The following is a 26683-nucleotide window of genomic DNA, read 5'->3' on the forward strand; positions in this document are numbered from 1 at the left end:
GATTCAAAAATTAAAAAAAAATAATAATAAAAAAAAAATCTAGCTTGGATCACGTGCCAAAACGTAAACTAAGCCTTACTGAAAGTTTCTAGTTCAATCCAAACATTTCTCCTCTTTTTAATCACCAGGGGAAGGCTTTATGGATGCATACTCCATTACAAAGATACACTCTTTTTCATCCCTTTCAAACACTCTTCTTACATAGCTGCCATTGCCATGGTTCAGTCTCTTCCTTTGCGTCTTGCCCTGGTAATCTTATACAGGCTGAAATTTCCATGTGCGTAGCTTTCTGTTGCCATTCTGCAGTGCTGTGTTCCTGAATTGTTTTGGCAGAGCAAGCTTGAGTCTTTATGGCACAGTGAAATATTCTTCGATGCTATATAATTCAGACTGAATAAGGAGTCTGTATAAGGCACGTGTCTCAATATATATATGTATATAAAAACACTAACTTTGTTAATTCAAGTCAGGCATCTTTTACATTAAATTTCTGTCTTCAAGTAGCGCTTTGTTTTCACGTTCCCTTTCTTTGGTTTCATTGGGGATCACTCCATTCTCCAGGTCCGAGTGCTGCTGGATGCAGTCGGTCAGTACTGCAGTGCTAGAAGAGTTATCAGAATTACACATCTTCTCTGACTCCTCTTCCTTTTTTTCTTCATCCAAGGAGTAGTTTCGGAAGGTCTCATAAATTTTACGCACATCCTCAGGGATGGTCTTTTTGAGGTCTTTGTTTTTCCTTTTGGTCATCTTAGCAGATGATCCAAACTTGTTAATGATGTTGTCTTCGGATGCCCCCTGCCCGTGCTTGTTGAGCTGATCTGACCCTTTAAGGCGCAGGTTGTTAGGCCTGTTGTTGATGCTTTCCTGAGATGAGGCCTTGAAGCGTCCTGTTTCCAAGGCAGTAAAGACAGAGCGCTTCTCTGGGGAGAGCATGTCTAAGGAATGGGCTCGCTGGTCCAGGCCCAGGCGCCTGCGCTCCATGCTCCGGATGGTGGCTGCCCGCTGAAGTTTGTCGTGGATCTCCACACTGAGCCGCCTCCTTGTCTCTCTGAACTCAGCTGTCACATTTGCTTTCCACTCAGCTGCGTGGGCCTTTATTTCTCCAACCTTTACAACAACAAGAAAGAGAAATGAATATAAAAAAAGCAAAAGCATAGAAGAGTAGCACAAGCGCTTTCTTGTCTAGCATAGAATCAGAGACCAGTCCCAGCTCCAGTGCATCCATCTAGACCCAAACTTCAGCAGCAAAGTGGCTATACTGAGCAGGCTCTAAACACACCAACTAGTGACTAGCTAATGTCTTGTGTGGCATATAACTTGTCTGCCTGTTTCACATTTTGCCCCCCACATTTTATAGCTGTGTTACACGATAGCAGGTATTTATGCTAATCCCTCCTTGGTTAAGAACAAAATTCCTGACTTATAATGTCAGTGGTAAATGAGCAGGACTGAGTAAAATTAATCACATATAGTTATACCAATATACTTCAGAATAGCACAACAACCAGTGTAGCAATACAGTAATGTATTTTCCCATATTGCTTATGGATGGAGCTGTTCAGTCCCACTGAAGGTTCTGTTCAGTGCTACAAAGCCACAGAGCAATTAACGGAAACACCTATTAGATAATTCCAAGTGGACCTCTGACTGATCCAGTCATTCTCAGGGACAAATATAGCTGTCTTTAATGGAGGTTTCCATTGCATAACTGTCCAAACACCACCCTCTCAAGGCAGCTGGAGGAGGTGTCAACACATACTGTGTGGGCACCATGAGCATGTCCTTAAATGTCTCACTGCTTTGCTTTGTTTTAGTCCTTTGCACCCGAGAGCAGAACAATGGCTAAGAATAAAGCACCTACACGGCTGCTGCGTTAAATAAATATTTCTTCCACAATGAGAAAAAAAGAAGGTAAATGACCAAGCAATATCTCAGTCAACACAGGCCTTTTCCAAAGTTCAGCTAAAGGACAACAGATTCAGGAGTACGATGTCTGCAAGAGCCCACCAAGGTCAATGGTTTGCTTGGGCTGCTGTAGCCAGAACTCAGTTTCTGCATTCAGTGATCCACGAGGAATTCATCTTTGGTTCCTCAGGCCAGATGAGCAGGTGTCCATTAGAACTGTATTACTTGTGGGAGTAGGCATCTCACATTCACCATAAGAGATCAGATTCCCACATGTAGGTGCCTGCTGATGTTCAGCCTGACTGCCAAACTCTCTGTGAAGCCCCTTTTTTCACGGAGGTGTGCAGGAGACACATCTGAGGCAGCGCAGATGTTTTCATAAATGATAAACAGAAGTACCCCTCTGCCAAACTTTGTCTATGCCTGCTCTTTGGCTAACCTTGCCAGGTTAGCTTTGCCAGTAATGCAGAAGGAGATTGCCTTAAAAATTGAAATTATATTATTAACGTCCTCCACAATAGGCTTCAGCTCTAGAGTCATGGCAATTGCCTTCTATTTTCCACTCTTATTTGAGTGACACATTAGCAATACTGTCTTTGAATCATGGAGGGCATTTTCTGAGTGAATTTAATCATGTTCTCCCTGATGCTGATTACTCAGTTTCTTCAATTTTTGATAATATGGTAGTCAGTAAAGGGCCTGAATCTAAACTCTTATTCAGAGCCATATTCCATGACATAGGGAAAGGTGGGAAAACTCAATATAAAACCCTGGTTTAAAGGCAGGTTCTTGCCCCATAAGGAAGAGAGCCAACTAATGTCTTCAAAACCTATGCATCTCTAATTTTTTTAAGAGAGAACACTGAATTTTTTATCACAACTTTGTAGCTAGTTTCAGAGTGAAGGCTGGCCTCTTTTATTCCGTAACTGCAATCCTACTGATGTGTTCTGCGTATTTGGTAGTACTGATAGAGGTGTAACAGCCTAGGTTGCTTCAGTTGCTTTTTTAACTCCCTTTGTGAAGGAGCTAGAGATCAGAGCTAACTGGATACCAAAGGCAGCCAGTGGAGTAAACCACAGGGAATATTGAGCATTTGTCATACAGAGGAGTATCCTTCTTTAGACAAACAGGAATCAGGCACTTAAAGCTCTCATAAAATGACAAACCACTGAGAAATTACTAGTCATACCTCTTCTTTTGTCTTCTTGGACAGGACTCTTAACCAGTCTCCAATCATACTCAGGACAGCAGCAAAATAGGCAAGGCCAACGAGGATCCAGAACCACACTAAGGGTTTATACCACTCCCGGTAATGGATGTCAGCATTTCCTCCTGAAATAAGCATATACTTACGCTTAGGAATCATGAGATGCCAAAATTATGACAAAATAGCTACAATTCTGAGAAATTCCTGAAAGTATTTCTTGACTCTTGCCAATACTACTGTAGTTCTAATAATAGATGAGAGGACTGTCAGATGGGAGGAACACAGTCTGTTCTTAATTTAAAACTCTTTAAAATTATGTACTGTTCTGCTGCTATGTGACCTGCCACAGCACCTAGTAAACACTTTTCTTTATATTGCTCATACTCTGAAGCAAGTCTGAAATTCCTGCTTTGGTAGTACTTGCAACAGCATGAACACATTTCCAAGAAAAAGTTTGATACAGCTAGTCTTCCTTATTCTGAACTGCCTGCAGCCTGGTAGTTGTGAAACTTTACAGTTCAATGCCCTCAGGTTATAGTTTCCAGATATTTTTGGTTTTACCTACAGGATTCAGAGACCTACATGCAGAAGAAAGAAAAGTAGCTTTGTCTTCCCCTCCAAATTAGGATATCTGACAGGAAGCCCACCCTGCATCAGCCCCGATAATAAGGATATACCGTCTGCTTTGGTATCAGTTATAGAAATGCATTCTCTGGCCAGTGACTTGAGAGGAGATATGGATCAAATGAAGCAACAAATGTCCTATATTGTTTTCATGCGAGTTTTAGGATGAGCTGGTAAAACAAGTATGTGAGACATTTGGCAACTCTGCTGGACTATGAAGAGCCTAAAATAAATGCAGTATCAACCAGGCTGCTACCTACCACAGAATAGAATAAACTTTTCCAAAAGAAAGCAACCACAACCTCACTTTTGAGACTCCCAGTCCTATCACAGTGCTAAGTGCACTGCAATAATGAGACAGTGAGAGGCAGGCACAGCCCTGAGCTGAAGAGAGAGTGGCAGAGGCGGCACAGCCACATCCCTCAGTGCAGGTGAAGAAACACCACCTTTGGTGGTACCTGTGTAAATCTCTGCCTGAAGAGCAAGCCTGCCAGGGGACTTGGGCAGAGGACTGCATATTTTCTGGACTCTAGTCTTGGTTAGATAAGAGCTAGACACCAGTCTGTACCTCTGTATGAGTACAGAGAGCTTTGGGGATTTTCCCCCATTAAAATCACTGGACAACAGAGATCAGTGTTTGCCCCTGAGCTTTTTGCAATCTGAGACATTCCTACAACTCTTTAATTTTACCCAGACTCAGTAGGAGTGTACGTACAGTGATCCAACATCCCTGTGGAAGCTCAGACATTTGAGAATTGGCAGGGACCCAAATATTGGTTTTGATATTAATCTCTCCCCATACACAGCATGAATCACTCTCTTTTTTCCAGTGTTTAAGAGTGGGAAACAAGGGGAGGTGGGGGCTGCTGTTGCTATGGTACAACAAGGCTCTTCTGATAATACGTGTCCCTGAGGAAGCTCGCTATGAAGCAGATTGTCTAGGTCTGTCTTATGGAGTAATCAGGCAACTGAGAAAGTATGAGACCACTTTTTTCAGCCTATCAGATATTCTGTTTTTTCAGGCTCCATCCACAATTATATTGCCAACAGTAGTACAAAAACTCCCAAAAGCTGGGACACGTTCTAAGTGGAATAAATCAGCATAGCTCCATTGATGTGGTTTTACCCAATGCAATGTAGTATTTTCCCTTTGATGTCAAAGGGACAGAGAAATGGAGAGTTTAAAGTAACAGAAAATAAAAGTGACAGAAAATCTGTCCCAAAACCAGCAATGAAACCCAGATCTCCTGGTGATCACCTGCCTTAAACTCTTATCATGAGATCACCTCTGAAGTTTTCTCATTCAGGGTCCTCCATTTGATTTTTGAAAAATCCTGGTTGTTAGTAGCCAGCCAGCTGTGGATTATATTCTCCTAATCATGTTGGATTTAGAACAATTTAATTTAATGTTCAGGGCTTTTTTACTATTATATAATTACAGAAAACAATACCAAAGTGTGTTATGCTTAAGAAAAATATTGTGAAATATTTGTATTTCACACTGTGATGACACAAAGACAGAATATCAATGACCTTCTCTTCACTTTTAAGTGGTTAAAATGAACCAAGCTCATACAATCACTTCTGTATCTGAATGCTCATAAAATGCTTCTTTTTCATATCTGGGGCTCTCTTTGTTTGGTGCCTTTCTTTCCTCAGTAATTCATGTCTTCTATACCACTATGTCATAAAAAAAGGAAGATCACAGCCTTGTCTGCAAAAAGACTTGTCTACAGCTCTTCAGCAAAGAAAATTTTATATATTCCTGCACTTGTATTTAATGTTTTCTAAGAAGTCATTCATATTTCACTGATTTATGGAAAGTAACAAAACAGTGGCTGTTTGTAACACAGGCATCTTAATGCCTTTAATTAGGACCACTAACAGGAAAGAGGTGTAAGGGTCATGCACTAATGGGAAAAAAAATTCAACTTATTTTAACTACCTTTTTGTTAGCAAGGCAGTAGAGTGAAAAAAAAAAAAGTATCTCTCATGTCTCCAGCGAACAATCTTGACTCACTCTTTGGAAATTGGTAAGGATGGATATTTATAGTTCCTGCTAGTACTGTATTAATCTTGGAGAGTATCCCCCTAGCACTGAGATGCATACCCCATTAGTCCTTCTCTTCCTACATCAGTTTTCCTTAACAGGGCAACTGCAATGTCAAAATTTCTGCCAAGGTTAGAGAACAAAATTCAGCTTCTGAAATGCTGCAGCTCCTGTAGTAGGAGTCCACTACTGCATCTGACCAGAGATTTCTCCAGTCTTATGGCTCAGCCCTACTTTCTAAAAGCTTCATCCATTCATCATTTTGGCTACTTGCTTCAGCAATCAGCCTCAGATTGAGACCTAATGGACTAATAAAAATCTTGAATTCAATGGGAAAGTCATTTGACTTGTGCATAATTCATTGCACGATAAAGAAAAATCAGGACTTCCCAGGCTTGCGTTATCTACACTGCTGAAAGCTTGCAGTCTCCAGATGGCAAGGCACCTGGATCTTAAATCAACCTGGTGTCCTGCTGCACAGTAACCCCAACAGAAACACCTGGCATCATTTCACTGGAATATAACACATTGTGAAAAACGTCCTCTCTACACCAGAAAACAAATTCTAAGAGCCAAGGCTCTCATGAACAGCACCTAGGCTCAAAGCTGCTCACCTGCTACAAAGTCACCAAAGCCAACGGTAGTCAGAGTGACGACCACAAAGTAGATGGACTCCAAGGCTGTCCATCCCTCGATGTGTTTGAAGATAACTGCAGGAATGGTCACAAAGACAATGCAGCCTGCCAGGATGAAGAGGATGGTGGAGATCACCCGAATCTTTGTTTGACTCACTTGCTTTTTCTAGAAAAAGGAAATAACAAAAGAAAAAATATATATTTGAGTGGATTTCTGGGACTGTATACCTTGTGAATGGCAGACTGATCATGCTGGTGTGATCTGGTATTTCTCTTTCTGCCTTTTGTGAGCTTATTAGGTAGAAAAGAACCCTCCCTCCTCCCCGTTAGTGAGAGCCCTCCCTGGGCAATAGTGAACCTCTACATCTGGCCCCAGAAAAATGGTGATTCCCATTTTCCATGCACTAGGCAGTCACTAACCTACCAGAAACAGCCTGGAAAAACAGTCCTGAGCTTCAGAAAGGCTCCAGTACACTCCAGTTTGGGTTCGATGTATAAGAAAAAGTGCACATTCACACCTCCATACATACATATGTACACCCACATTGCCTCACCAGCCCCAAGCAAGACCAAGACTGAAATGAAAATAAACCCTGTTTTTCTTCTAAACCCCTGAGATTTTATGTAGAAATAATATGTGCTTCAGGTTTTCTAGACTTTCCTTGACTCAGGATTTCCATATTTCATTCACAAACATGAAGATTAAATCTCCTTTTCAAAAATAGATAGCTATATTATCGGTTTACTCCAGAAATAAAAGACTTATGTCAAATACCAAACAACCTGAGATAAAATTACCTTTGCAAATCCATACTGGAAAGCTCTTGAAGAAAGAGTATGTGTGTTACTGGCTGCTACAAACCGAATACAAATATGAGCAGTGTAATTGCAACATTTTACACTCCTAGATCATATAAACTCTCACTTTATTTAATATAAACCCTAGATTTTGTTTCCAGTAATACAGATGCAAGCCTGGATTAACAAAACTGATGGATTTATTTCAGATTTTCTGTGCTGTAAGTAAACTCAAAATTCAATAGAGTTTCACAAGAAACCTAGAAATTACTAGCAATCTTACTGTGGATTAATTACAGTGGCAGTGTAAATTCTGTATTTATTCTGGAAAATGAATGTGGAGGTCACTGTAAGTGACTTATTTCCAAATTAGTTTTCCAAATCAAGTATCTCCCTTAACCCAGAAGTGAGATCTCATTTCAGATTAGGACATTGACTAGGCAGGAAATAATGTCTCAAGTTATCTTTATAATATACAGGGGCGATATTGCCCGAACTTGTTAATATCTAACCAATTTGTGAGCAGTACTACTGCTTCCACTAAAGCATGAGTGTTTATTTTAGAGGTGCAATGTCTGGCCATCATTAGGCACTCATGTGACCTGGGATACTCTGCATTTAAAACACAGGTAGCAGAATAAATGTACAATATTTCATAAATAGTTTTAGTTCTGAAACTGTTTGACATTATTATCTCTATGCTTAATTTTTTTCTTTTTGTGTGTGTGCATTGTTTTCTGTGTCTGGCTGAACAAAACCAGTTAAATAGGATTAGTAATACAATGCCATAAATAAGATTAATCAAATACAAGACATGGAAAAAACTGCCACTGAAGAACCAAGGCGAAAAACAACACAAGAATGTAAAACCTGACTTGACTTCTTATTTCCTTTTTTCCTGGGGACCCATTTCGAGCAGTTTGCTAAAATACTAAAGGCTGATCTAGCTTCTTTAAGAGTTATGGACACACATTCACAATGGCAGGATTTCACTTACTTATGTGTAGCGAAGGGAAAGCAACTGATCACATGGATGCTACATGGTGTCTCAGACTGGCACACTTGCTTTTGGTCATGGAGGACCAAGATTTAACCAAGTTCTTGTTTATTTACTGGTTTGGCTAACGTGACTTATTCACTTCCACTAAATGCTTCAGTTTCCTGGCACGTAAAAACGAAATGGCAGACACCTCGCTACAGTGGAAGTTACAAGGCACATGCAGTGCTGTATAGTACTGGGAATCCTTGGACAAAGTACTTCGGGGTTGCCAAGCACTACTAGCAAAGCAAAGTTATGCATAGTAAACCTTCCTCCAGTCCCCATACAGCAACATTAAAATGCATTTCAATATGTATCAGGATTGTCTTGTCTCATGGTAAAAACAGGAGTGGAAAGAATGGCCTACCAATCTGTTCCAAATGGTCAGGACATCGACTTGTTCATGAGTGATAAATTCAGCCAAAGGTTGTTGGGGTTTTTTTAAGTAAAAACACTAACAATGTTAATGAGAGGCTCTGCAGAAAGGCCTGACTCATGGTTATTGTGCATCTCAGTTACTCCCACAAAAGTGGAGCAGCTGAGGCTCTATTTTTTCCCTACTCTTCCACTGGTACAAATGAAGTCAAAAAGCAATGGTGAATCAAGCACAGCATTTTTAGAGCTACTGAAAAGAGCACAAAAACAATACTCAGAAGCAGAATTACTTAATGGACAGTGACACATGAAATTCAACATACAGGTGGAAAGGGGGTCTTTTTACAGTTAGATATGCATTCTGGGGATATTCACAGTAGAGTATAACTGCTATAGACCCAAAAAATGCTAAGGCATAAACGTCATTATTCATGGAATATGTACATTGTAGTAATCATATGTTACAAAAAGGTTGGCTTGCATGTTTTCCTTGTGGAGGGAGTTGGCCTTGCTATTTTCCTATAAAGAACATTACTTTGTGCTGCCCGGGTTCTCAGGAATAAGGAATGCAGCCTTTACATTCCAGTTTGGGCACCGTTGTATTAAGATGAGACTAGATTAGCCTAAACCACTGCAGTATTACACTGTACCAAGTCATTATTAAAAAAAATATATATATATATATATGTGTACTAATGGCTGAGAAATCTTGAAAGGTTCATACCTCAGGCCTTTGACTTTGACTGAGTCTGAAAAATTAGGCTGGTATTTTCAGAAGAACAGAAAAAAAAATCCCTGAAGTTCTGTAAAGGAAGTTTTTTCCTCGGGACAGTATATTTCAGAGGAACAGCGATCTTATGCCTTTTTGATACTTCTGCTCTCTTTTTCCAGCCTAATGCCCTGGTCACCATGGTATAGAATTGGTTTCCCACTTGCTTGCTTTTCTTGCCACCTCTCCCTCCTCCTACCTGGCCTTGTTTTACCATCCAGGACTCTGTAGTAAGACTCCAAATAAACTCATCAAGTACTGCAGGTCATTGCAGTGTAATAGATCTGCCTGTCAAAGAAACTTAGGTATACCCAGTGTTCCCACAGTATATGAACTTTTAACAGCCTTGTGGAAAATGCTCTCCAGCTGTACACTGGCTTTACTAACAAACGAGAATTGCATTTAGGATTCTAACACTGAAAGAACTTTTTGTTTTAAATAGCATTTGCAATCTGAAGCCAAATAGCTGAGTAACTCCAGCCAGGCTAACACATCCTCTGAGCCCATTTTGTGGAATAAATGCAGAATTTTCTGTGTCAAAATGAAACAGTAAGAGAGGCCTTTCTCCAGCAATAGTAGTTCATCTCATAGTGGTTTAAGTAAAATGAAAACACTTTTGAAAGAGCTGTTTTCTACTTTCTTTTTTTTTTTTAGTTTTGTTTTACCAACAAGTACTCTCCACATTGATGGAGCAGATAATTTGTGAGACATTCATCAAATATAAATAAATTAGTGCCTGCTAATGAGAAAGGCCTCAATTTAAATCCACCTTGAGATAATCTGGAAAAGATTAAAGTAGGAATCTAAGAAGAAAAGATGGAGAGTTTTCAATCATATAACAACCTATGAGGGGTCATTTCCATTTACTAATGAAGTTGCTGATTTTATTCTTAAGGTGGTTAGTCATAGAATAGAATCATAGAATCATTTAGGTTGGAAAAGACCTTCAAGATCATAGAGAACAACCATCATCCATGCCCACTAAACCATGTTCTGGAGTACTTTCTCTATGTGCTTTTTGAATACCTCCAGGTATGGTGACTCAACCACTTCCCTGGGCAGGCTATTCCAATACCTGACAACCCTCTCAGTAAAGAAATTTTTCCTAGTATCTAACCTAAATCTCCCTTGCCACAACTTGAGGCCATTTCCTCTTGTCCTATCACCAGCCACCTGACAGAAGAGACCAACACCCACCTCACTACAACCCCCTTTCAGGTAGTTGTAGAGAGCGAGAAGGTCTCCCCTCAGCCTCCTCTTCTCCAGGCTAAACAGCCCCAGTTCCCTCAGCTGCTCCTCATAAGACTTGTGCTCCAGGCCCCTCACCAACTTGGTTGCCCTTCTCTGGACACGCTCCAGCACCTCCATGTCTTTCCTGCAGTGAGGGGCCCAAAACTGAACACAGTACTCAAGCTGCAGCCTCGCCAGTACAGGGGACAATCACCTCCCTGCTCCTGCTGGCCACACTATTTCTGATACAGGCCAGGATGCTGTTGGCCTTCTTGGCCACCTGGGCACACTGCTGGCTCATATTCAGCTGGCTGTCAACCAACACCCCCAGGTCCTTTCCCACCGGGCAGCTTTCCAGCCACCCTTCCCCAGGCCTGTAGCGCTGCGTGGGGTTGCTGTGACCCAAGTGCAGGACCCGGCACTTGGCCTTGTTGAACCTCATACGATTGGCCTCACCCCATCGATCCAGCCTGTCCAGATCTCTCTGTAGAGCCTTCCTACCCTCAAGCAGTTAAGTGCTAAACAGGCAAAATCACTGCATATAACATCATCTTGTTCCTATTAATTCAAACAACCTAATGTCAATCTGCTCCAGTGACAAGAGGGGTGAGGACAGACATTCTTATGGAGACATCCTTATCAGTGGAATTTACTTCTTATGCATCTTTTCCATCAATGAGTGTGACCTTGCTCTTTCCTTGTTTTCTATTACATACACTGGGGTCTTATAGGTTTTGGTCTTATCCAATAATTTCAGGAGTTAAAAGAAATCCCTTTTTCTTTCTCCTTTTATTTCTCTCTCTCTGGTCATTAATTCAGGCACAGTTTTTCTGACCTAAATGTTGACAACAACAGGACCAAACAAGGTTCTTAAGTTCCCAAGCTGAGGCCACAGGCATGATATATAGTCCTTCCAAAATGGAGTAGATACTGTTTTTTCCAAGTAGAAGACATTAAGCATGGGATAAAAAGATGCTACAGCCACTTTTCAGACTAGGCTAAATGCTAAATATATGGAACATATATTATTTTCATGAACAGCATATTTCAAATATGCATATTCCAAGATTTTGTAGTGTCACCTCCCATTTCACAGAAACTCCACCAATATACAGTACTACTCAACCAAAAATAGCACTGGAACATTTGCTGCTTCACAGTGAGCTCAGATGGTTCTTCTGTCTTCCAAACATTTTCTTTTCTGAATTCCTGACAAATGTCCCCAAGACTCCAAGCAAGTTGTTTACCTTTTTGGCTAGATGACCAATGGCATATTTTTAGTGCTGGTATCCTATGCCTTCATGGAACATGCTGTCCTCATCTCTCCACAAGGCTCTGCATTTTGGAGTACTCCTCCAAAGAAAACACATTTCTTTAGCATTTCTTTTGTCCCCTTCACCTACTCTTAACTTTATGCCCTCTCCCATGCTGCCAGCTGTTCTTGGAACAGATTGTCTCTGCCCATGCACTAATTAAACAGCTTGTCTTCTAAATCACTTCCTCCAGATCAAAATATTTTTAAAAAAAGAAAGCCAGTTTTCGTAGTCAAAGCATAAAACAGAATATCAGATACATCGCTTCTACGTTTTTCTCTGCCACACACTTTAGGTATGTCCTTAGTCAAAACATTTTTGCTAGGCTAGTGTAGACAGTGCAGGTAGACATAGGTTCACACCACTTGCCTTTCAGATCAGTCAAATGCAAGCGAGCTCTGGTCCAGAGCCTGGCACATACCTCAGTAAAGTGTGATGCCCATCTCAACAGGCTGTACAGAAAGACTGGCACAGCACTGGGCTTACAGAGCTCCTCAGTGATCAGCGGTATGGTCGCATCAACATCACTGCTGCCTATACCTGCCAGTGTGGATTTCATTCTGCCTTGTCCTAGCTCCTTCACATTCAAAATGAGACTGAAACAAAATGTATTTTAAATATCACTGGCTTGGAGATAACATCTAAGAACAATATACGAATCTTTTGTTCTTCTGTGTTCTCTGAACACAGCCAGTACCAGCCAGCTCCAACAGACCCACTGCAGGACACCACTGAGCCCCTCAGCCACGATGGTGACACCTCTGGGAAAATGTATTTAAGAAAGGGCAGAAATGCTGGACAGGCAGAGGAGGAGGGAATAACAAGGTCAGGGGAGTGGGAGGTGCTCGATGGCAGAGCAGGCACTTCCCTGGCGAGACTGTGGCCCATGGAGGACCAGCGCTGGAGCAGAGGAAAAGAGTTGAGAAGGAAGGATAGGTAGAGGGTGTTACGGATGCACACATAACCAAATCCAACAGGTCTTAAAACTCAGATTTATTCTTCAGTAAAAAGTTAGTTAGAAGTCTGGTAACATTTTATAAACCACAGGCTCAAGGATGTAAAGAGAATTAATACTACACAGCCGATGCAAGAATCCCCAAGATTTAAAGTGATGGCTCAAAACGCGCGTATCACTCCCCTAAAAGCTGAGGGCTCTCTCCCTCCAGAAGTTCCCTCGGGCGGTGCCCTGACCCAAGGGGGAGTCCCTGACTGCAGACCCGCTGCTCCGAGGAGGGCTGATTCCAACGTGTCCTCCGGCGGGACCCTGTTTATACCCCTCTCAAGTCTGACCTGTGGTCGTTTAATTCTCTTGCCTAGGAGGGTCACCTCGGTGTACCTGGCGCATCTCAATTGGCCAGTTCAAATTTCAACCTGCGGCCTCCAGAGTTCAGGGTTTTTTTCCTTCCCCTTCTCCCTGCCTGGAGAAGTCTTGTTTCCAGCTGGCAGGATTGGGGGGGGGGAGTGTACTGCCACAGAGGGAAACCACTGTGTGCTGACCCCAACCCCTGTGCCATTCACCACCGCACTGGAGGGACTGAGTGTGACCTGTGGCAATAAAATGGGTGGAGGAGAGCTGTCTGGAGTGATCTGAGCCTGCGACTGAAGCTGAGCCTGGGAAAGGGGGAGGAAAAGCAACCTGAATGTTTGTCTTTTTTTTTTATTTCCAAATACCCAACTCAGTACTTTAAAAATTATACTAATTGGCAATAAATTGAATTCCTCAAGTCAAGTCTGTTTTGCCCACGACAGCACTTGTAAGTGATTTTGCTGTCTTTATTTTGACCCACAAGCTTTCTCACTCTCATTCTTCATATTTTCTTCCCATCCCACTACAGGGAGGAGAGTGAGCAAGTGGCTGTGTGGGTGCTTGCTGCCAGCCAGGGCTTACTCACCGCATTAATGAAGAAGGCAACACCCCTTGAAAGCATAGCAGCAGAATTCTAAATAACATATTTTAAAATATATACAACATTTCAGACAACTCCATGGGTTAAGAACAGTAGTTTGAACCATTCAACTAGAGATGGGCTTCCCCCACTCTAACTAGCTCTTTTGGTGCCTCAATGCTATTTTAATTCTCATGCTTTATAAAGAACGCTGCTACTGCTGCACAAGAAGATGCAAAATCCATTCCCTGTTTCTTAACTGTAGAAAGTACCATAGGGGAGACAGATATAAAAAGCTGAAAGCACTCACATTTGTTACTAAGCTTGGGAGAGGCAGTCCTGAATACATGCAAGGCACAGGTCAGTGTAAAGAAGGATTGTTTTTACATTGCTGTTTTTGCACATGATACCACATTTCTGCATGGTGTTTTTCTAGACCCAGACAGAACACGCAGCAAGCTTCTCACAGAGCAGCAGCTTTCTCTCATGTTATTTTTGTAAACCTCTAGGCATGGATCTTGCTGCAGTCATAATGTGAGTACTGATACTGTGTTATGAAAATACAGAAACACTGGCTCTGAAACTTTTTAGGCTTGATATACTCCTTTTCAGCCTTCTTCCTCTCTCTAGAAAGCACACATAAGGCTTTCTGATATGCACCAACTAATTTCTGTACATTGCTCATTATGCTACTGAAGAAACAAAAATAACAATAATGAGCCCAAACCTCTGTTCTGGCTGAGCTGTGTTCAGCCCAAGGAAAAAAAAAAAAAGTTGAATAAGAGGGATCCATGTATATATATGCTTTTCTCAGACATTGAAGCAGACAAAGGACAACAGAGGCTCATGGCACAGACCAGACTTAAGCAATTTCAAAGGATGCTCACAGAGACTGCATTTGGAATGTATTGTTCCTTTCTGAGTTACACCTATATTCCCCTCTCCCAGGGAGTGCAAGAATGGGTTAATAATGGTTGTTCCACATCACTTCCCTGTACCTGAATGGATTTTACCTTGCCGTTCCTGGTAACCCTGGTTTTGATCAGTGTTGAGACAATGCTTTCATCTTATCCATCAGTGCAATTCAGGGGAAAAAGTAAAATGCTGTTATGATGGTGCAAAGTGCCACATAGCAGCAAGGCTAGATTTATGAGTATATGCTCAGCATCTAATTAAGAAATTTGCTACCTTCATCCAGCCTGTACATAACCTTGAAGCAGCATCTCAAGTGGGAAAGTAGCACAGTCCTCATGGCTGGGATGAGGCACCATGTACAGGTACCCTCATGAAGTAATTTCTATCTATTGCCTTTCAAGATCCATTACCCCCCTCACACTCAGTCTTTGATGCTTCCCCAAACGTTGCCCACAGGAATTTTGGAGGATATTCTGAAGAACACTAACAAAAATGGCTCTACGTATTTGTTGGGGGAGAGAGGGGATCAACAATTACTGTATTATGAGTGACATCGTGTTGCATTTCTGTCTCGCTTTTCCTTTACCCCCTATTTTGCAAACTTAAACAATCTTGAGTTTAGGACTGTCTTTAGGATATAAATCAGGTTTTCAGAGATGGCAACACCTACATCAAAACCCTGGTACATAGGATTTGGTATTTCAGCACAGCGCTGTCAGGAACACAGAGAACTTTCCACAGCAATATGACCAAAACTTGAGGCAATAGCAAAAAGAGGATATTCACCATTAGTACTTAGGAAAGAGTTTAACTTTCAGGCTGATGGCTGAAAAGTTCACATGTTCTTTGGCACTAATCAGCAGCTTCCACTGAAGTATCTTATTTTTTAAGCTTCAGACAGAGTATCTAAGAAACCCTAGCTGCTCAGTAAACTGTTAATCATGCTTTCAGCTCCTGTTTGTCTTGTGTTTCATGAGAGATAATTGCTTGAGACTCACAGGGTTTATTTCCAGTGCACTTCACAGCAATTAAAAGTTATGTGACTAATAGTAATTTTTGCAGGAAGCAGGCAGGTATAGTTTTACCCTTAAGAACAGTGGTTCCTGAACATTTCAAACTATAAAGAAGGACCGTTTAACTCACTTCCTTAACAAGAAAATTGGGATTCAGGATCTGCATGGAAATGCAACTCCTTGCCACTGCTTACCCTAAGATCATTCTGAATACTAAACTGGTTTCAAACCAAATGAGAGGTGGCAAAGACTGGGTTTTGATATAAAGAAAGAAATAGTGCTCATCTTTTTTCACCACAGAAAACAGAAAAGAAGCAGATAGAGGGAACAATAGGTGGCAAAACGACAGAGATCATATTCCAGAGATAATCCCTGATGTACATAAAAAATAGCCTGAGTACATTCAAATTAACGGTGGAAGAAAACCCCTTCCTGAAAACATACTTCATTGTTACTCTATTGTTTTTATGTTCTTCTTTAAGGATCATAAATCATCATCCATAGATTGATCCATCATCCGTAGAAGGGTTTGGAAACCCTTCTACTAAGTGTCAGTTGCCAAATACTCTCTTACCTTGCACTTAAATCAGTTTTTTAGCCACTAATTGCCTACTAGACCTGTCTTTGGTTTATTAATTAATTCTGTGTAAACATTCAAACTGGTGCTAAAATATTAGGCACCCTACAAAAAAAAGCTAAGCAGATGAAGAAAAACCCTGAAGATAACGGGATCTTGGGTTCATATACTACAATAGCTGCAGTCTATCCACAATCAGAAAGCAATGTAATGAAAATTGCTTCCTAAATGAAAAATCAACTATTACAATTTACTGTAATACAGATAGATACCTGAACAGTGATAAATAAAGCCTTTATATTAATCATGGATTCCTGACTAGTTTTTGTACAATATTCTGCTTTTAAGAGCTGTAAAATATTATGGGCACTGCAGTTCAGTGACAAGAGAATGACTCCAGTAAGAAGAATTATTTAAGGTTTGAACCTCTAATAATTCTAAATAATGAACAAAACAATAATGAAAAGATATTAAAAGGCTTCATGTAAGTGGGCAAAACAGTACAAGACTTCCTCTGAAGTGCCCTGTAGTCAACAGCTACACTGTGCAGTGCCTAACATTCACAGAAAGAGGTGTTACAGTAATACCAGTGATAATTACTTTGGGGGATGGACTTCAATGCATATTGGGTTTCAGTTTTGGTGCACTGGAGCTGACTTGAGATTTCCAGATAACACTATACCCTGGATTTAAGCTAGTTTTAAAACATGGTTTTAGAATAGTCTTTCCTCCTCTATTTATATTATAATTTTTTTATTGAGACTGATTTGATTCTAAAATTGGAGCAATTATTCTCTCTTCCTGGCGTTGACTGTTCTCCCTTCTTAGAGCTGCTGCCTTCTCTTTCTAGCAACCCCAGGAATGCCCTTTCAACTACCACCAGGCTCAACACCTCCTGGGGCTCTCTTTAGAGGTAGACTCAGTTCAAGACCTTCATGATCCTCTCTTTGAAGTTGCCTCAGGCTGATGCTATACTTCTCACAAGACCTTACAGGCCTAACAGACATTGTTGATAAAACCAAAATGTTTAAAAGCTCTTGCAGAGATGTCAAGATCTGAATTTAACTGTTCAAGTTAATATTAACCCTTAAATTATATGCCAATTTGGAAGGGCTTATTGACTTGCAGGATTAAAGAAAGATGTGCTCCTCAGCCAGCCCATGCAAGCTTTAGACTCTAAACTCACACTTGGCAACAGACCAGTGGATAAGAACAAATCAGCAAAGGTTTGCTGCACTTAAGTTACTTTCCCTGAAGCAGATTAGCTGTAAGCATCACTAACTGAATTAAATACCCAGTTAGAAGAAATAAAAAGCCAAAAGCTGGGATCCATAGATTTTGCCATGAATTTTTTAGTACTAGTGTACTATCTGAGCACTCTGCAGAAAAAGATACTTTCCTTCATCTCAAATACAGTGGAGGGGGAAAGTGATGCAAAGAGTAAAACCAACATATTCAAGACCATACCACAAGCCAGTGGTTGAACCTAAAACAGAATCCAGAGACAAATTTGGCTCTGGTGGATGAAGAGTCACTGCATGTAATGAAGTCACAGCCTGCACCATTAGTTGTTTAGTTCACCCATAGGATTATCATTTGCCTGTATCTTCTATTGAGCACTGGAGCACAAGGACTACTAAAGCAGGTGACAATCAAAAGCAAAAATAAAACTTCCTGCTATCTTTTCATCACCACAATTAAAGCAACAGTTAGAAAAATGAAAGAAGATGTGGCCTGCAGCATCTCAAGGAGAAAGGTATTTCAGAGGCAGGCTTTGTAAAGTTACCACTCCTGTCTTTCAACCTCCAGTTCAACTTCATAAGCATCTACGGTCACTCTTCTGCTAGACATACTACAGTAAAATGTCCAGATGGCCCTGGGTCTGGGCTGCTTTACATCCAAGGAAAGCAACTAGAACAACTCTTGTTTAGAAGGGCATTGAAGGAGTCCAGGCAGGAAGGAGCAGAGAGAAGAATACATTTGTAGTGTACAGAGAGACTAACAGTCCTCTCCGTAACAGATAAGTTACCGATGAACTAGAGGAGAATGCACCCAGAGTTTTCCAAACTGGAGCACCTGTCTTGACAATGAAGTCCTGGATTTCAGGAGTGCTCATGTATTTTCACTTAAAAAGGTGTCAGACAATATTTTTTGAGAGAAGGACTGACACATGCTTCCTCACTACTCCCTCTTGTTTTCTGCAGAGAGAAACTCCTTTTCAAGAGGATGGAATGAGGAGTGCACTTATCAGAAGTGGTTCATAATCCACTCCAGTATGGTGGGAGATACACTGTTTGAATTTCCATATGCTTAAAAAGTCATAGTCCTGAGGCCTTATTTTCCTGAGGACAGCACATCAGCCTTAAGTTGCTACAGACAAATGATTCAGAAGAGTCTAACATTGCAGCACTGACTGTTTTTAGACAGTTACTTTTGGTCTAAATAAAGTTTGATGAGGAAGACAAGCAGAAATAAACAGAGGTAGAGCACGGTGTGTCCATGTTCAGTATGCTAACTGCTGTATATTGCTCTTCCAAGATTCTCTTTCTGCCATGCTCTGTGTAGTTCCTATGCAAATACTGCAAGTTATGGATTCTTACAGTACCTGCATTCCTTAATTTCACTTTTATCATCAGCTAATTTACAAAAAGCATGTCTTCAGATTTAAAACAGAGGAACTGAAAATGAAATTAGAATACTCACCAGATTCGTAAGTCTCTATGGATGTATTGCTGGCAAGCACTAGAAAGTATCTAGATTTTTTATGTTGTATATCTAGATAGTTCACTAAGATAACTTAGTGATACCTAACTGCAAAATTCGGATCTGGGTCTAGGTTTTGTTCTAAATGACTTCTAAATTTCAGGATGCTCAGATTTGAAATGTGCATTCAGGTGCATAACTACTTGAAATAAATATCACCAAAGTATCTACATACCTAAACCAATCCTTTGTTGACCTGCAAGCACCCCTTTTTTAATGTTGCTCAGGGAACTGTGACTCTCGGATGGACCTTTAAGTTGTTACAGGCAAAAGAACAGATAGTGAGCTGAGATTGCTTACATCAATTTGCTCTGGGTTTGTAAATCAGTGCTCCAAAACACTTCTTTTTATCTGTACAAGCTCTCACCACACAGATTATTTTTTCCTGAGCAAGTTATTCTGCTGTGTGGGGAGCAAAACAGAAGCAGCTTCAAAGAACCAAATTCCCAACTAGTGAGAGAGGCACAGAATCACAGGAATCAAATGAAAAATGTTTCAAGTCAGCATACTCTGTGGTCTGCATAATGTTTCTCTCCGAGGCTACATCACCTTTGGTCTTTCCGTAACAAGGTGATCTTGTGTATGAGGAAAGCATTTGCATTTCTTCCTCAAGGTTTTCCTGCGGGTAACTTACCAAGTTCCTATGAAACATTACTTCTGCGGGTGAAGGGGAATTCTGTGAATTATGAGGGAAAATTTCCTCTGCCATGTAGTGAGTGGCTGTTTGCTCCTACTTTCCCATTCTCCTAGCAGTATCTTCACATCAGCTTCACTTAATCTGTCATCCCTAGCCACTGCTTTCAACCTCTCAGCCTTACTTTGTCTTTAATTTCCATCTGGCTTCTTCCCTCTAGAACTTTCTGCCTCACAATCAGCCTGCCATCTGATACTATCACATCCTTTTCTCTGCCTGCATGTTTTCCTGTCCATTTAAAAACACTGTTTACAAATCAGTGTTTCCAGTCTTAGGACACTGATGCCCTGTTCCTGGCTGGTTTCTATGGTATCAAAGTGCTAATAACCAATAACAGAATGCAATTAGATCTACTGTCTTTACTGCAACAATAAGAAATTCTTACTAGATTATGGAAATGTAGGATTCCTTTCTGGTGACTGACTTTTTATATTTCTCAGCGATTTTGTTTTGGTGGAAATGTCCCAGGAAATTGTTAGGCTAAGCTCTGAACGCTCATAAATCTCGTATCATTTTGGAATAATACTGTGCACATGCACCAGTAGGTTGAATTTCACACCCCATCCTGACAGCTCTGTCCAGAGACAGGATGCCAGCAGATGGCAGATTGATCATTGCACTGGACTGTTCCACTGTGGAAGTTCTTGAGTGAATGTTTTTAAAAAATTGTAGCTTTTTTCCTTACAGAAAATGACAGTGAATAACACCATATTAAAAAAGAAAAGATAGGATGCTGATATTGTCAGTGGGTGTAATAACACACTGATGCTGGCTAGTAACAAAATGCAATAAAACAAAATAAAAGAGATTGTGCTGATTTTTGGTATATTTTGATTAGCTGTCAGGAATTGGAGAGGAAATGTTTCCATCAGTCTTCCATTAATTTAATCTGTTCAAAAACACCCGTGTCACATTGTATATTCCAAACTACAAATAGGCTCTTACTAGCGAGCGTACCACTTTTAGGTTATAATACATTTATCTATTAACCGTGTGCCAAATTTTGAATTCAGTAACAACAGTGCAAATCCAGAATGATTTCACTGTTTTGCCTAAGCAGTGATCTGGTTTTGAATTTCTGGCTTTGGGGATGGTCTCATCTGAAAGTTTGATTCAGCTGCCAAAAATGAGAAGAATCGATGCTGCTATGGGACTGGAAGAGAAAGCACAGGGTGGGGGCTGCCTGGCAGGAAGCAGGTGGGGTCCCTGGGTATGGCATTACCCTCTTGAAGAAGAGGTAAAGGTAGTACTTCAAGGAAACCTCGAACAGCTTTTTGAACAGCAAACTTTGCTGAGAACTCACTCACCAGTCCTGCACTGGTGTCAGGTATAATGCTACAGGTTTGATGTGAGCAAAGGGAAAGAAGAGGATGAGAGAGAGCAAGGGGACAGATAATGGAACAAATGGAAAGACAGAGGGGAGACAAAGAAAAAAGACTGTATTTTTAAGTGTTCCTCCTCTGCACAGTTACTTTCCTGTACAACGTTTCTTTCCCATGAGCTATTTTCCATTCATTTTTGGATAAGGAATTTGTAAAGACAATTTCTGTCACTTGTACAGTAACAAAAGAGATCATAGAAAACAAAAATCTCTAAAAAGAAGTTGGCTCTCTAAGATAAAGAGTAGCTAGGGTAGATCTCATGTATTCAGAAAGACAAACAACAAAGTTGAGGAAAAGTAGAGCTTTGGTAGTTGCTAAAAGAAAGTTTTCCACCAGGTCTTACTCCTGCCCCAGCTCCAGCCCCGTCATCCAACTAAGAACTACTTTTCCTCAGACTGTTTCAAGGTTAAGGTAATGTCTATTGCTGTCTTTCAGGGGAAAAAAAAAAAAAAAGAAGAAGAAGAAAAAAGGTGTATATCATTTTCATAACACTTACACGTCTCTTAAATCTAGTGCACACCATTTCCCAAGAGATCAACGGGCAAACAGGTTCTATAAGCTGAAAACCTGAAAGACAGGGAGTAGATGTGTCTGTTCTGACAAGTCCCTGGTTCAGTGAAGTGTGAGTTGTCTACAGAGGCATTGCATGTCTGCACAAAGTAGTGCATTTTCTTGAGACATGAGCTTCACGGGTGCAGCCTTGCCACCATCCATGTCTGGCTGCTTGCTCACATCCCTGTATTGCAATTCACGCTCTACCAGCTGTGTTGCCAGACCTGTCCTCAGCCTCGTGCTGTAAGCCAGAGGAGTGAAAGCAGTAACCAAGTCCAGGAACTGCTCACAGTGGCTTCACCTCAAAAGCCAGAAAATCCTGGAGCACTCTCAGAAGCACGTTGTGCCCAGGCTGAATGCCTGTATCTGTACTGAACTGCAAGATGCGGGAAGATCTGTCAGGTTATGCTTGTCCCATCTACTTCCAGTGAGAATCTAAACACTCGTTACAAGATTTGAATAAAGACTATCTGAATTTAGCCTATATTTAACTCATGATAATGACAGCTGCTGCATTCTGTAACTGTGCACTCTGCCTATGGAGTGCTTTACTTTCTATCTTTAGATGCTTGCAGCCTCTGTGTGTACAGAGCAAGCCAAAAGAATGGGGTTTGTTCTGCTGTTTATTATAGAAACAGTCTCAGGTCGTTCATAAGATCCCTCACATATGTAAGATAGCAATAGTTCTTTTATGGTTTTGTGCCACCTTGGAGTGCATATTTCGCTTCTGTAGTGTCTGGAAAGCTTTGCCAGCTGAAAATAATTACGACTTGTCAAATTTTTAAGTAGATTTTGAGTTTGTATGTGATTTTCTCAGATGGGCCGGGAGGACAGATTCATCACTGAACCCAGATATTGAATGCTTGTAACCAGTGCTAGTGAATCTGGTGGCACTCTACATATCCATTTTCTGGGGAATCACACTATGTGAGAACAGACTAGTAGCCAGGTTCCGTCTCAGATTATTGAAGATGGGACATATAGGAAAAATCAGTAGCTGAGTAGGTAGGGCTTGCGTGAGGGATGCTTTGGTTTATGTCTCTGACCTGGTTGATGTTTATTTACTTGTACCAAACACGATTTCTACAGTAGGACAGATGGCATAGACCTGCCAAAGCGTGGTGTTTGGGATACCTCCTTGTATCCCAGGCAGCGTCACTCTGCCAGTGCTTCCCATTCCTAAAATGGTACATAAAAAGTTCCTGTTTTAGAAGCGTTATTTTGCAATGAAACACTTTCAGCCCTACCTAGTCACAAATGAATAGTTGTTTTCCTGGTTATCTACACACCAAAACAGCAGCAACGTTTTGGATTACAAGATGAGCAGTGGCATGTGTCCAGATCCTTCTGCTGAAATATTCGTTTGATACTGGGGGTATAGTGTGTATTTGATAAGAGCAGATCTCTTTCCCCCTTTATGGAGTTCAAATTGTTCTTAAAATTCCCACAGAGTGCATGGGCTGATCACTGCAATAACCAAATGTGGCATTCTTAGGCTCTAATTTGTGCTGCTAGTTAATGTAGGTTTGGTGAGGCTCCACACAGGTCATGTCAGAGGCAGCAGAAGTGCACTAGCACAGCTCCTGGGGGAGGAATCCTCCTTTCATCTTTCCAGCTATGCCAGGGGATGCCAGGGGCAAGCTGTCCCATGCGTGGTGTGGGCTCATGCTCACAGTTACACTGTTGAGTGGAGCAAGAGACCTGTTAAGGAAATGCATTGGGTGAAAACACTGCTGTGCCGACAGAGAAACTTTCCTCCCTTCTTGCCTGCCAGTGTATGCATATTGCCTCTTGCCTAGCTTCAGAAATGATCCTGACCACAATGCAAGATCAAGTTGCCTTCAAGTCCCATCCACCTGCACAGATGATGACAAAGTTGCAAGGATTTCAGGAGCTCTCGGCTGCCCTGACATCAGCCATGTAACATCCCTAAGGGTTAATAGGATAAACAGAGGCAACTGAAGACAGACAGAAGCAGTGTTGAGGCATATGCACATGAAAACTTGATACATTACAATGTCCAGGACATGTGCAAAGTTTCTTCCCGTTCCCTTCCCCAGGGATACAAGCTGGACTGTCCGAAATTGCCCTTGAGGACCCACTAGAAGGCAAATAATACCAGTAGCTAGTAAATGCCATCTTAGAGGCTCAGCTATAAGGCCTGTGGGGGAAGACCTAGCACTGCTTTTCATTTCTGTTAATTGTTTTTCAAAATGCGATGATTAAAACTGCATGTGATATTCATGGTGCAAGTGCACCATGGATTTGTGCAGTGGTAAAATGGTCTTTTGGGTTTGAACCCCTTTCCTGACACTCTTTTTTCCCTTTTTAACTGCTGCTAAGTTTCAGTGTTATTTTCAGAGAACCCTCCATGGTAATTCCAAGTCCCTTTTGGAAAAGTGGAATTTGGTACCATGCCTATATGAATATACTAGGATTTCTTTCCTCAAACTCAAGAAATATCCATTATTTTGTATTGCCAACACTGGGTTCCATTTGTCATCTTATCACCCTTTTGCAGCTTCTGTTTTAGCTATCCTGAAACATCTAGAGATGTAATTTGCAGACTTTGTCACCTGCATACTTACCTTGTTGTCTGAACCATTCCAGGCCATCTCTGTTAAAACAGTAAGATCCCAGAAGGACTCCAGTAAAATCACACTGATAATGCTACCATCTATCACTCATCTCCATTTACCTTTTAAGCATATACTGATGTGTGCTTTCCTTATAGCCTTTGATGAGAAAACTTGTCAAAAGCTTTCCAGAAATTCAATTCATTATATCACTAGATCATTGATACACACTCAGTGTCCCCTCAGCTAACTCCAAAAGATTTGTGAGGCACACCATCCAACATTTTGTTACCTCTGTCAGTGTCTTTTTAGCCTACATTTGTTCCTTTTAGTTTCCTCGTACCTATTCTCCTAATTTTTATGTCCTCCCTTTAAAGGTTATAGCATGTTGCTTTATACCCACAAACATGCTGAATTTGAGTTCATTATGGAGACAGTTACAAAGTAAAAAACAAGAGTTACACATTGAACTAATTTTGTTTACTCCTCAGGATTAAATCAAGAACTGTTAGTGCATTTGTGGATTCTCTGATTAGGTCCAAACATTTGTGCAGTCTAACAATGTAAACACAATGTGATAATAATTTACATAATTACTAAAATTATTATTATTATATTCTCCATTAGCTAACAATATAAAGTATATATCATGTATAATATATTAGTTATCATGTATCATATATCAAATATTATGTAAATAATCTTATAAAGTGAAACCACTGATATTAAGACAAGTTACTAAGATGCATGTAAACTGTAAACTATATCAGGAATACTTCAAATAGCTGAACCTCATTACTAGGAATTTTGAAGAAAATTATGTATAACCCCGTCCACCAAATCACAAAAGAACAGATACAATGGATTTATGGGAATCAAAATAAAAGGAATAAACATATATCTTGGCTAAACAAGGGGACCACAGATCTCTCAATTGCTTTGGAACCTGACAAAATACCAAGGAGGACAAGAAATCATTTAGATGGTTATAAACAACAAACAACTGCATTAACTCAAGAAAAGGAAGGAGTACTATGAATACCAAAAGAACTCCCATTACATGCCAAAGGGCTACATTCTGTATGAAAAATTAGTATCAGCATTCATCTATGAATCTTAAAATACTTCAATTAGAACATGTATTATTTTACTTATAAACTATCATGCTGACAGTTTAATGGTCTTGACCTCATCACCCAGAAAGCCAATAGTACAGCTGACAATTAATCAAAGGTTTTCTGACTCTCAATTTATATCGTGACTATAAGACTGTAGTTTTCCTTGGGCAGAAGCAGACTGGAAGGTCCAGATATTTCTTTGAGGTGAAGCAGGTACAGTAAGAAGCTAGGTAAGAAACTAGTGATCTTAGCTACTTCTGGTTTGGCAAGCCCAACCTGAGCCACATTTCAATAATTTTATTTTCATTTCATGAAAATGTAGGCCATTTTCAAGTGTTCTCCAGTCAGGCAGGTAAATGCTTACTCAACCATAATCACTAGTCACCTTTCTCCACATTTAGCCTGAGAGGTACTTCTTATGGCTGGTCTGGGACACTTCACAGTAATTTAATCAAAAGGGAAATTGCTCATACTCCAGTCTAATACTCAATTACTTCTTTTCAAAAACAGTTACAAGTAATTTGCTCTCATTTGTGGCAATGTTTTAGAAATAGATGCCTATTAAACTAACCAGCTTGGACAGCTTCTCATCCACTCCATCCCTGGAAAGACGTACCTCCAGTTACGCCACCTCCAAGGGAACCAAGAGAGAATCCCTGAAGAGAACCATCGGCAAATTAGCAAAACAGCATTTGCCAGGTCTGCGGCACTGCTTGCAAAAGAATTGCTTACGGTGATACAGACTCAAAAATAGAGGGTACTGGCAACATGAAGGGAACTTACATATGAAAAAGTCTATACAGAAATCTAGTGTAGGACGTACCCATGGTAGGCAGGGCAGGTAAATACCATGAAGACAATTCCAGTCAGTGGCATTATGCCAGTTTTTGCAGCTGTAGATCTACTCCAATGCACCTGTCCTCTTGCAGTGAAAGTATACCACTCAGCCAAATTCACATTCACTCCAATAACCCTGCTTTCCAAGTCCTTTAGGCTTTATTAGTAATACATCAGGACCTACTCTGCAGCCCTGTTCCTCCGGAAGTTATACTACCTTCTCGCTATTTTCAGTGAATGGACACACATGTCCAAAGCAACCTGAAGGCTGTTTTACAGGCAGTCCTTGTCAGGAGACTAGCTTAGGAGATACATTGCCCAGAGATAGCCTCAAGAAGGAAATTCAGAGCCTGATCTATAATGCCTGCAACCACCATCTAGAGAAGTCTATTTCTCTCCACTGACTACAGAGGCCCCTAAGGAGA

At 40.7% G+C, this 26683-nt stretch overlaps 1 protein-coding gene across 1 annotated transcript in view; it reads right to left on the reverse strand.

The window, feature by feature from the left end:
• Positions 1-210: 210 nt before the first annotated feature.
• KCNK10 (potassium channel, subfamily K, member 10) overlaps positions 211-26683 on the reverse strand; it is a 66995-nt gene continuing 40522 nt past the window's right edge. Inside the window, exons 5-7 of the mRNA XM_010583799.1 lie at positions 6401-6587; positions 3095-3237; positions 211-1107 (exon numbers count right to left, since the gene is read on the reverse strand). Of these exons, the coding sequence (XP_010582101.1) occupies positions 478-1107; positions 3095-3237; positions 6401-6587 (960 nt within the window). The 3' untranslated portion in view covers positions 211-477. The remainder of the gene's footprint in view (positions 1108-3094; positions 3238-6400; positions 6588-26683) is intronic.

This window comes from Haliaeetus leucocephalus, unplaced genomic scaffold (assembly GCF_000737465.1).
Source record: "Haliaeetus leucocephalus isolate CR32 unplaced genomic scaffold, Haliaeetus_leucocephalus-4.0 Scaffold932, whole genome shotgun sequence".
Taxonomy (NCBI): Eukaryota; Metazoa; Chordata; class Aves; order Accipitriformes; family Accipitridae; genus Haliaeetus; species Haliaeetus leucocephalus.